The following is a 13,037-nucleotide window of genomic DNA, read 5'->3' as shown; positions in this document are numbered from 1 at the left end:
AGTTACAGATTTTGGAGCATTTCAGATACCAGATTTTCAAATTAGGGATACTCAAACTTACATGTACAAAAACTGTCTTAAAAAAGACAAGCCAACCTAATCAGTTTCCTTATTTACAACATTCAAAGACTGGAGAAATTATTCACAATCAGAGCTCAGCACCAGAATCACCTGTAGAGCTTTTAAAACTATCAAAACCTGGGTCTCACAGCTAGGGATTCTGATTCTGCAGGGGCTAAGCATCTGTAGTTTTAAATGCTTCCTAATACATCATGCTGCTATAAAGACACATGCACACATATGTTTATTGTGGCACTATTCACAATAGCAAAGACTTGGAACGAAGCCAAATGTCCAACAATGATAGACTGGATTAAGAAAATGTGGCACATATACACCATGGAATACTACACAGCCATAAAAAATGATGAGTTCATGTCCTTTGTAGGGACATGGATGAAGCTGGAAACCATCATTCTCAGCAAACTATTGCAAGGACAAAAAACCAAACACTGCATGTTCTCACTCATAGGTGGGAATTGAACAATGAGAACACATGGACACAGGAAGGGGAACATCACACACTGGGGCCTGTTGTGGGCAGGGGGAGGGGGGAGGGACAGCATTAGGAGATATACCTAATGTTAAATGACGAGTTAATGGGTGCAGCACACCAACATGGTACATGTATAAATATGTAACTAACCTGCACGTTGTGCACATGTACCCTAAAACTTAAAGTATAATTAAAAAATAAAAAAAAAAGCTTCCCAGGTGGCACTGATACAACCCCCAGCTGAAAACAGGTTATGGAGATAGATGAATTTTCAATTAGTCAGTTGTTCATTTTGAAAGGAGAGTAAACTAGCAGTTAAAGTCAGATTTGATTTCATCTCTTATTTCATAACATTTTGAAAGTCAAAGTTGAATAAAACTAAATAATATGATACCATGGAAAGAATATGATACACGGAAGCTGCAAGTCAGGTCTGAGTTCCTCCACTAAAAAGCTCCGTAACCTTGGGCAAAGTACCTGACCTTTCCTCTAAATCTTAATTTCTCAGTGTATAAAATGAAAAGGCTTTAATAAGATAAGCTGTTTGATTCCTGACCTTCAAAGTTAGCCCTAATTTAAAATGGATGGCTGCATTAAATGCTTTGCGTTAAAAAAAAAAAAAAAGAAAAAAGACAAAGTATTTTGAAGCACTTTTAAAAGATGGAACATGCTGGGTGTGGTGGCACGCCTGTAGTCCTACTTGGGAGGCTGAGGCGGGAGGATCACTTGAGCCTGGGAGGCAGAGTCTGCAGTGAGCCGAGATCACGCCACTGCACTCCAGTCTGGGCGACAGAGCGAGACCCCGCCTCACTGTGTGTTGTGGGGGAGAGATGGAACAACTACTTTACCCCCTTTTTGGTCTCCTTTTTATGTTAATGCAAGGTGATCACTGAAGCAGCACAAAGCTAAGAAAAAGAAAGTCAGAGACACAGACCCAGTTAACTCTCAGAGCAACATCACAGGTCCATTTTTTAGAACAAAGGCCAGATGTATTTGTCTGAAATCAAGTAAAACTGTGGCATGTAGTTACACTTTACCACTACTGGCCAACCAATAATGCTCGGACTCATGGGAGTTCAATGCATGTGTGTAGTTAGTTGTTTAACGAACACTGTAACATTAGTAAGTATATGCATAAAGTGTTAAATAAAAACATATGCTTCATGTTAAAGAGATGCATCTTGCCAAGAAGAGCCAGTTTTTTTTTAGAATATAGATTCTATTAATATTGTCAACTGTAAATTTGCATCATGAACTGAACTCACAAAGCAAGTATTTGCGGAGAACTTACAAAGTAATGTAGAATTTGAATACTTTTTTAAATACTTCCTAATTTTTTTTAATGTATTTTTAGTAGAGATGAGGTTTTGCTGTGTTGGCCAGGCTGGTCTTGAACTCCAGGCCTCAAGTGATCCGCCTGCCTCAGCCTCCCAAACTGCTGGGATTACAGGTGTGAGCCACCGCGCCCAGCCTCAATAGCTGCTATGAAACATTTAGTATTCTTACCTAGCACTGACCTAGACAGTTTGAAGTACAAACTACAATAGATCAGATCCCTGCTAATGAGGCCCTAAAATTAGAAAAACAAAACATACATGGAACAATCCATGACTAAGACAACTAACTGCAGTCAGGTGTTCTAGTGACCAGCATAGAAAATAAAATAAGACATAATAACTTGCTATCTATACAAAGCAGAAGTCAGACAAAGAGTAACAGCCTCAAAGCAGGTCGAAGTCTTGAAAGATATATAAGAAATGAAGAAGTAGAGAAGAATTAAAAATGAAATGGTAAATTATACAACCCGTGCTACAGACCAAATGTTTGTGTCCCCCCACCAAATTCAGATATTGGAATCCCAACCCTTAATATGATAGAGACAGGAGGGAATTTCCTTCCTCTCTCTCTGTTCTCCACCAAGTGAGGACACAGTAAGACGACAGCCATCTGCAAACCAGAAGGAGGGCCCTTACCCTAATCCAACCATGCTGGCACCCTGATCCAACTCCCCAGCCTCTAGAACTGTGAGAAATAAATTTCTGTCGTTTAAGCCACTCAATCTATGGTAATTTGTTATGATAGCTCAAACTAAGACAACCTTAACACTTTTGTGATATTTATTATTATACCTCCTAGCTCCCACTAGAGTGTTCTTCAGCTGGAGACGCTGGTTTCCCCACGATTTATTAACTTTCATATCCAGCAACCCAAGCAAATAGACAATTAATAAACATTTGCCATTTTATTTTATTTACTTATTTTGAGATGGAGTTTCACTCTTGTTGCCCAGGCTGGAGTGCAGTGGCGCCATCTCGGCTCACTGCAACCTCCGTCTCCCAGATTCAAGCCATTCTCCTGCCTCAGCCTCCCAAGTAGCTGGTATTACAGGTGCCCGCCACCACACCTGGCTAATTTGTATATTTTTAGTAGAGACGGGGTTTCACCATGTTGGCAAGGCTGGTCTCAAACTCCTGACCTCAGGTGATCCACCCACCTCGGCCTCCCAAAGTGCTAGGATTACAGGCGTGAGCCACTGTGCCCAGCCAACATTTGCCATTTTTAATGAAAGTGCACTTGACATTTGACACGGGATGGTTTACTCTTTCATGAACAGTGAAACAGTGAGAGTGGGGCTGGATGTGGTGGCTCACACTTGTAATTCCAGCACTTTGGGAGGCAGAGGCAGGAGGATCACCTGAGCCCAGGAGTTCGAAAACAGTGTGGTGAACAGAGCAAGACTTCACCTCTACAAAAAATAAAAAAATTAGCTCCGCATGGTGACACTTGCCTGTGGTCCCAGCTACTTGGGAGGCTGAGGTGGGAGGATCATCTGAGCCTGGGAGGTAGAGGCTGCATGCAGTGAGCTATGATTGCGCTACTGCACTCCAGCCTGGGTGATAAAGCAATACTGAGTCTCCAAAGAGAAAATAAACTTCTAAAATTATCTAGGAAAACACACACACACAAGCCCCCAAAATAAAATAAAACAAAAATAGTGAAAAGCACTTTTTCAAATAATTAGTAAAATACTGTATCAGCTCAGTGTTGCCCTCTGGTTACAAATCTACAATTTGCAAATAAGCACTACGACGAGCTTCACAGCCTGTCTCTGACTTACTGCCAGCCTCACCTTCTTTCTTGGCCCTGTTAGTTCTATACCCTGGCTACACCAAACTTCTGCCTGCTCTTTAAACCCACAAGGCCTAGAAAGTTCTTCACTCACTCTGTACTGCATACTCCTATACATCTTCTAAAACCCATCATCATTCCTGTGACGTTTTCAGGGGGAGTTAACCCTTGTCTGTGGCTCTCACGGCACTGTGTTCCTACTTCCATTAAGCTCAACAGACTATATTATAACCAACAGTTTCCCTCCAGAAATCAAGGTACCTAAGGCAGGGGGTCATTCATTTTGATAGTGGCACCTAGCAACATATCTTGTACACAACAACTAAATAGTTGTTGAATGCAAAAGAGAACAAACAACATAGCAAACATTGCTCAAGCATTCTCCAGGGGAAATGCAGGTGTGTAGGCATACACAATCAAAATGAACTCATAAATCCGACAGATTAAACGGTGATTATGGCTCTGCAAAAGTATTCATTTTTATCAGAAATATCTGTAATAATGTCCCCTTTAAAACGAACTCTTAGTAAGTATAAAATTCTCCAACTTAGAAATTTTTAATTTTCATTTTTAGAGGTGGGGGTCTTGCTATTTGCCCAAGCTGGACTCGAATTCCTGGGCTCAACAGATCCTCCTGCCCCAGCCTCCAGAGAAACTGGGACTATAGGAGTGCAACACTGCTTGGCTAAATTAGAAATTTTTGTTACATGACTTTTCAGAATCATTTTATCACAAAGCTAGATATAGTTCTGACAATAAGACTATCATGAAGTCCATATAAGACAGCTGAAATTTTAAAATGTAAAAAAGCAACCATTAGTAATTCAGTATCAAAATCATCCATGAATCTCTGAAATTTGATTTCAGATCTCTAACTTTTCTAAAGCAACTGTTTTTTTCTCTTCCCCAGTATTTGTGTTTATCTTTTGTGCAAGTCGCTTTGCAAATTGATTCAATCATTTCTTAACCTAATCATTTGTGGAAGGTTTCAATTTTTAAAAAATCACTAAAAAGTTAAAATTAAGGAAGTTGTATTATCGTCAATTATGTCAAATTGTGAGTAGGAGACACACCATAAAGAGTATAGATCTGACTTTACTTGTACAAACTCCGCCAAATTAAATATAAGCTATATATATTAATAGAAATTGGGAAACCATGAATTTAAAATTCTAAGAAAAAAATCTTTACTCATTTTATTATTATTAATATCAACATTATTTATAGACGCTTATGGAGAGCCCACTGTTTGCCAGACACTTTACGCAAATTCTCCCTGATCCATCCAAAAATCCTTAGGAAAAAACTGAACCTCAGAGGTTAAATAGTCAGAGGCTATTACACAGGTACTAAGTAATGGCCCTGGAATTCAAACCCATGTCTGTCTGGCTCCAAAGGTTAAAAATTCATTCCAATGCTAACAATACGTAATACTAAAATAGGAAACCAAATATCTACAACTCTCCTTGCTTCTTAATTTATTTTTTAATTATTATTATTATTATTTTTTTGAGACAGAGTCTCACTCTGTCGCCCAGACTGGAATGCGGTGGTGCGATCTTGGCTCACTGCAACCTCCGACTCCCGGGTTCAAGTGATTCTAGTGCCTCAGTCTCCCGAGTAGCTCGGACTACAGGCGCCCACCCCCACGCCTGGCTAATTTTTTGTATTTTTAGTAGAGACGGGGTTTCATCATGTTGCCCAGGGTGGTATCGAACTCCTGAGCTCGGGCAATCTGCCTGCCTCGGCCTCCCAAAGTGCTCCCAGCCTCCTTGCTTCTTTAAACTGCTGAAGGATAAATGAATGGTCCAGTGAATATGTGTCTCTTATCACCTTCCCAGCACTGAAATAATTATTCTTTGAGGCATTACTAAGCCTTTATGCCTGAAGCTTATGCTTTGCGATGTCTGTGCTTACTGCAATCTACTTTGACACTTCTATAGTTACACTGTTTTGAATAGTATACGACAGTAATATCCTTCTACCGGAGTCCAGGTGATCACTTCTCCAGAGGGATTTCAGTACTACGAGCTACATAAAAGTAGCAGCTACTTTCCCCTCAGTGCTACTTAGAGGTAACCTCTAGGGGAAGGTTAAAAAGCCAAGGGAAGGCAGGGCGCAGTGGCTCATGCCTATAATCCCAGCACTTTGGGAGGCCAAGGTGAATGGAATACCTGAGCCCAGGAGTTCAAGATCAACCTGGGCAACACGGTGAAATCCTGTCTCTACAAAAAAAAAGGCAAAAATTAGCTGGGCATGGTGGCATGCGCCTGTAGTCCCAGCTATTCAGGAGGCTGAGGTGGGAGGGTCACTTGAACCCAGGAGGCCAAGGCTGCAGTGAGCCATGATCGCACCACTGCACTCCAGCCTGGACAACAAAACAAGACCCTGACTCAAAGAAGAAAAAAAAAAGCCAAAGGAAGTATCTATTTGGGTATAAAATGCTCAGAAGCTAGCCTATAAAAAATCAAGCAATGGATTAAAAAGAGGCTCTCTATTTGATTAAATAACAGGTGATAACATCAATTTCAAGTATGAATTCCATGTTGGTGAGGGAAAATGAATTTCAATTCAATAAAAATTCTTTTCTAGCAGCTCTGCAAAATTTCACGGCTCATCTGTATTCAAAATCTTCTTCACTGATGGTACTTGTTTAGAAAGGACCAAGAAACAACAGTAACACAGAATTCTTCAAGTATACTTGTTTGGACAGTTGTATGTGGCTACTTACCCTGGCATCAAAGTAATCAGCACTAAAGATCAAAGGCTTCTGTGTGAATCCAGAATGCAACCCTGTTTGGATTCTAAGTCACAGAACCACAGAAAGAATCCTATAAATCAACTTCCGCTGAATTTATGCCTATCATTTCCTTCTGGGCAAATTCATTCTAATAGATACTGGCAAAATAAGAGAGTCAAAACGGGTTGTATTTATTGTTAGTTATTAAATCTTAAAGCAGCAACAGCCATAAAGCTGTGGCTAATTCAGCCATGTTGCTGGTTCAAAAGGAAACTTAATTATCTTAAGCCAGCAGCATTTCTAAAATCAATTGTGTAGGAAAGACAGATTAACTGCTATTCCGATGTTGCTCTTAAAGCCAGAACTAGAAAATCCAGATAAATTATAATAATGGAAATAATTGCAAAGAAAAGAAGAGCTTACCAGCTACTTTTTGTCTCTTACTAATCTCACAACCAAGTTTTTTTCTTTCACTTTCCATTCATCCTCGTGTTAAAACTCTTTTATCATAATATGAAGGAAATGCTGTGAGCAGTTTAGAGAACAGCTGCATGTATTCACAGAATCACAGTAACTCGGGCTGAAAGGAGGTTCCAAAGGCCATGGAATTTAACTACCTATTCAAGGAGTATACATATTTTTTGCCTATCTTCACCAAGTGGCCAATGGATGGAATGTTTTCTACCTATTGAAGTAGCTCATTGCATCTTATGATGGCTCTCTTAGAAAGTTCCCCTTTGGGAGGGCTGGACATGGTGGCTCACAACTGTAATCCCAGTACTTTGGGAGGCCAAGGCAGGTGGATCACCTGAGGTTAGGAGTTCGAGACCAGCCTGGCCAACATGGCAAAACCTTGTCTCTACTAAATATACAAAAATTAGCCAGGCGGTAGTGGTGCACGCCTGTAATCCTGGCTACTCGGGAGGCTGAGACAGAAGAATCACTTGAGCCTGGGAGGCGGAGGTTGTGGTGAGCCAAGGTCGCACCACTGCACTCCAGCCTGGACAACAGTGAGACATTTTCAAAAATAAAAATAAAAATAAAAATAAAGTTCTCAGTAAACCGAAGTCTGTCTCTATCTTACTATTATTTCTACCTTGTCGTATCTCTAAGAGTCATTAAAAACAAATGTAAGCCCTCTTCCATATGAAAACTTTTATTTTTTCAATTTTTCTTTACTTCTTTTTCCTTTTTTCACTGTTTCTGTAGACACTGACACATGAAGTCCTTTCTAAAGAACATGACCCTCTTCTCCAGCTATCTTTATTCCTTTGAATGTTTCTAGTATGAAATGCTATTGAGTCCCCTGTGTTGGGGAAGGCATAAAAAATTTAAATGCATACCTAAAATTATTTAAATTTTTAAAAATTACTGTTTCAAACTTTGAGTTACCTAAACATATTGGCTACCAACTTCAAATCAGATGAGCTGCTGCTGAAGCATAGTGAAATCTTCCTTATACATGTACATACTTATATGAAAACTCCATAAATTCGGACTTGAGTGTTTTTAATATTATTTAAATACAGGTTTAGCATTACTAATCTGAAAATCCCAAATCTGAAATGCTTGAAAATCCAAAACTTTTTGAACACTGACATGACACACAAATGGAAAATTTACACCTGATCTCATGTGATGGAGCATGGTCAAAATTTTCATGCACACAATTACTGAAAATATTGTGTAAAATTACCTTTAGGCTATGTGTATAAAGTGTATGTGAAACATAAATGAATTTCCTGTTTAGACCTGGGTCCCATCCCCAAGATAGCTATATATTAATATGCAAATATTCCAAAACCTGAAAAAATCTAAAGTCTGAAACACTTCTGGTCCCAAGCATTTTGGATAAAGAATACTCAAGCTATAATTAATTGCCCTTAGTTGTACCTAATGTATAACAGTCAAATCTTCACACAAAATGTTATGTGTTAAATAAAAATTTCAATAAACATTTAAAATACCTTTCTATAAAGTTTTGCTCTGCAGTTTATTTAAAGAGGATGAATTATAAATTCTCAAATTATACAGATAATTATTATTCTCTTCATAGCTGACAACTTTCACCCAAAGTCAAAAAAAAAAAAAAAAAACAAAAACAAAGTCAGAAACTCTGAAGTTTCAAGGCATTTTAGGAATATGATTTTAGCAAGGTCCTGAGATGAACTGAATAATCCTATTTCAAGACCTTTACTTTTAAAGTCAGTAGAAGCTACCTATGACATTTCATACATACTTAGATTATTTAGCAGTTCACAAAATACTCAATTGAGTACTTGCCACACAGAGTATTTTGAAAGGTTAACATCACCTAAATTACAATGACAAAATCATTAAATATTCATACACACTTACCCAAGACTCATGGTATAACACTGTTAGTAGATACATCGCATAATCATAATTCTGCCTCCTTAAAGGGCACCTATTAAAGAGAAAGCGGGAGAAGTCAAAATTCTAAAAACTCAGTATACAGAATAATTTGCAAAATATGCAATATACTAAATACAGAAGATAATGTTTTCAGGTATTCCTTTTCTGCTTTAGCAAAACTGTTTTTGGAATAAAAATAGTCTTTGTAGTTCATTACTTGAGGAAGCTAAATACCGGTGTTATTTTAACTTAATTTCGAGTATCTCTTTGTTTTCATTAGTAATGCAGTTATCTGTATATCACAATAGCTTTACGCTACTTTTACTATGATTGTGTCCAGTATAAGTTCCCTTCACCCCCTCAGTGCCAAGAATCTGCCAGATAGCATGAACATATCTGATGAGTTCATCTAAAAAGTAGACATAGGGCTAGGCATGGTAGCTCATGCCTGTAATCCCGGAGGGCAAGGCGGGAGGGTTGCTTGAGGCTAGAAGTTTGAGACCAGCCTGGTCAACACAGCAAAACCCTGTTTCTACAAAAATTAAAAAATTAGCCAGGCATGGTGGTGCGCACCTGTAGTCCTAGCTACCTGGGAAACTGAGGCAGGAGACTGCATAAGCCCAGGAGTTCAAGGCTTCAGTGAACTATGACTGTGCCACTGACCTCCAGCCTAGGTGACAGAGTGAGACTCAATCTCTAAAAAAATTTAAAAATAAAAATAAGAAGTAGATACAGAAAGATGATAGATATTAATCTTCGTTTTCCTAGAGCTGATTCTTTTAAAAATGAGTTACACTGATTCTTTTAAAAATGAGTTACACTATTCAATGCTGTGATGTTGCTGCTGTATTTAAAATGGAACTAATAACTTAAAATTAGGTAAAACTTCTACATACATGAGATGACACACTGAGCTTTAAGGATAATAAAATAATATACAAAAAGATACAATTACTTCCAATTTCTTTAACTATCAAATAAAACCATCATACGACAAATAACTTCAACTATACTGCTTATTCTGTACTTAAAGTTATTTAAGTCCTCTACTCTAGTTACCATAAAACATACCCACACACTAACACTTGTAAAACTAGCTAAAAAAAGAAAAAAAGCAACATTACTGGATACTCACAGAACTTCAAACAATAACATTTTAAAGGCATTTTTTAAAGTTGCATGAACTAGAAAAGCCAACATTATCTAAAGATAGTAAAAGGACTATTCCTAATGTATTTCAAATCTACTTTCTCCCATATGGTAATAATCACAAACCATGGTCCCAAGCTTTTTCTGCCTCCACACTGTTGCAATCTCTGCATGTGTGTCAGGCTCCTTCTTCCCACCACTGCAAATTATGAGACCTAGTCGATATTGACACCTCCAAATGCTTTCAAACAGGGATGGGCAGGAAGACAGGAGATCGGCCCACTTACTTATCTCTAAAAGTGGGTCTTTTATATTTTGACATAATTTGGAAACAGCTAAAGTATAATTCTAAAAATAAAATAGCCATTTAGTGAAAACATACCAATAACCTTTCTTTACTTCAAATAAAAATGACCCAATTTATAAATTCATATATGATAAATTTAATATTGCCTTTATAAACATCTGTCCTGGCTCTGAGATTTTGATTATTTACAAATGTGCCTTGATCAATTTCCACATAGATCCATAGATCATTTAACAATTTTACTTTTGAACTACAAGATTTTTATATGCTTTGAATGTGTAAAAGCCTGCTTAAGCATTAATCACTAGCAAATCACACTTTTTTCTTCTAATCTCTCTCTTGAGTTTTATATACATGGAAATATTAAAATCAAGGTTAAAAATAACATTAAATTAGCTAAGCATGCCTCTGCATAAAGATCACAGCAATAGTAGGCTAGTGTGAGGATATTAAAAATACGAATTAGAGAACTCTGCTTAATAAGAAAAGGCTACCCCCTCCCCCATCTTCAATAGTTTCTTTAAAAAGGACTGCCAAGGAATTGGAGGACAATGGGGAAATACATGTGACCAGTCGGCTGAGCTTTTTTCCCATTACCTATCTGTTTTGATGGTAAGCACATCTGTGGTCTTGCAGTATCGCTCTCCTACAAGTTTAATTAATTTCTTCTTTGCGTGGTCATCTAAATTCAAACTGGAAAGCTTTACCTTAAAAATAAGAAAAGTTATTTGAAAAAATAATTTCATATAATTGTTTCGTGAAAAAAAGATAGCAATGTTATTCCTATTAACATTAAATCCACTAAAAAGAAAGCTTTCCAAACTCCTTTCTATACAGAGCAAGCAGTTGGGACATATTATAAACCCTGATCTTACTCATGGAAACAGAAAAAGGGAAGGCAACACACTGTTTGAAGTTCTTTGAAAGTTCTGGGCATTAACGCCTTCCCTGAAAGAACTAATGACATATCTGGTAAATAAATGAAATTATTGGCCGGGCGCGGTGGCTCACGCTTGTAATCCCAGCACTTTGGGAGGCCGAGGCGGGCGGATCACGAGGTCAGGAGATCGAGACCACGGTGAAACCCCGTCTCTACTAAAAATACAAAAAATTAGCCGGGCGTGGTGGCGGGCGCCTGTAGTCCCAGCTACTCAGAGAGGCTGAGGCAGGAGAATGGCGTGAACCTGGGAGGCGGAGCTTGCAGTGAGCCGAGATTGCGCCACTGCACTCCAGCCTGGGTGACAGAGCGAGACTCCGTCTCAAAAAAAAAAAAAAAAAAAAAAGAAATTATGGTGCTTATGAGTAGCACTAATAGAATTAAACTCAATTGGCGTTAGTAAAGTTGGAATATAGAAATAAATAGATAAAACAAGGGCTTTAAGAAATTTCTATCATGACAACAAGTTCTACCATGCAATTATGAGACTTGTACCATTGCAACAAGCTTTTTTCAAAAGCTACAGATATCTCATGGAAGCTGGAATACAGCACCAGGGAAGGATCCAAAACACTTGAAAAATTCATTTAGCTCAACGTTTCTCAAAATGTTAACACTAGTCCCACAGGCTAAGAAGAATTTCTTTAAAAGGCTCTTTCTGTTGAAAATGTTTAGGAAATGCCGAGGTAAATTGGTTTTTTTAAGGTAGCATTTTTTAGAACAGATAATATGCTAATAAGCCTCTTGAAATTTCAAAATGCAGGGTTAATATGCAATGATTCTCAAATTTATTTGACCTCAGATTCCACTTTTCAAGGGATGATGGTTCATAACACTAGTCTTCCTTAGATGTATTTTGGGAAGTGCTAGAACAAATGAACACACTTTTTAATTTGCAGAGAATAAGGGCATGGGCTAAAGGTATTATCTAGAGATGAATATGTTTCATACAAGAAGATAGGCCACGCACGGCGGCTCATGCCTATAATGCCAGTACTTTGGGAGGCCGAGGCGGGCGGATCACCTGAGGTCGGGAGTTCGAGACCAGCCTGACCAACATGGAGTTACCCATCTCTACTAAAAATACAAAATTACTCAGATGTGGTGGCGCATGCCTGTAATCCCAGCTACTCAGGAGACTGAGGCAAGAGAATCACTTGAATCCAGGAGGCAGAGGTTGTGGTGAGCCAAAATCGCGCCATTGCACTCCAGCCTGGGCAACAAGAGCAAAACTCTGCCTCAAAAAAAAAAAGAAGATAGGTTAGGTTACACACCAGAATACAGTTAAATAAGGTAAAGTATAGGTTAATCTTCTATGGAGAGCATTAAGAATAAAAAAGAGCTGTAACTGTATCAAGAAGAAAAAAGCTCAATAGGATTTTGAAATCTATTTGGTTTTCTGTAGCTTCAATAACTCTGTACGCTTCCCTGAAGACATCATAGTATAGTAGCCTATTTATTTTCCCATCTTTTTCCCACTGATCTGAAACCCTTGAGGGCAAGAATGATGCTATCTCGTTCTTGGCAATGGCTTAACACTTAAAATGCATGCAACAAATATTTGCTGAACCAATACATAAATTTTTTAAAGGGAGGATATATTGTTTTTTAAAGCACTGTGTATTTTTGTATTTGAAGTAGAGAAAACATAAATATGAATGCACTTTTAAAAACAACTCAAGTAATATGAATACTGACAATTAACTCTCAAGTAGACAATGTGAATCACCACAGTTTTCTGGAAAGAGAATGTATCAACTACCAGGTTACTGACTTGATAAATAAAATAAGCCATTTTATACTCTGATTAAAACCAATATGAAAAATTTTTTACAAAAAATAA

At 38.0% G+C, this 13,037-nt stretch overlaps 1 protein-coding gene across 1 annotated transcript in view; it reads right to left on the bottom strand.

The window, feature by feature from the left end:
* The window catches only part of MRPS35 (mitochondrial ribosomal protein S35), a 45,938-nt gene that overhangs the window by 9,925 nt on the left and 22,976 nt on the right, over nucleotides 1–13,037 (bottom strand). The window contains exons 6-7 of the mRNA XM_032159913.2: nucleotides 10,855–10,964; nucleotides 8,784–8,853 (exon numbers count right to left, since the gene is read on the bottom strand). Of these exons, the coding sequence (XP_032015804.1) occupies nucleotides 8,784–8,853; nucleotides 10,855–10,964 (180 nt within the window). The remainder of the gene's footprint in view (nucleotides 1–8,783; nucleotides 8,854–10,854; nucleotides 10,965–13,037) is intronic.

This window comes from Hylobates moloch, unplaced genomic scaffold (genome assembly GCF_009828535.3).
Source record: "Hylobates moloch isolate HMO894 unplaced genomic scaffold, HMol_V3 SCAFFOLD_8, whole genome shotgun sequence".
NCBI classification, from domain to species: Eukaryota; Metazoa; Chordata; class Mammalia; order Primates; family Hylobatidae; genus Hylobates; species Hylobates moloch.
The sequence above is the reverse complement of the archived record's forward strand: the minus strand, read 5'-3'. Positions and strand labels throughout refer to the sequence as shown.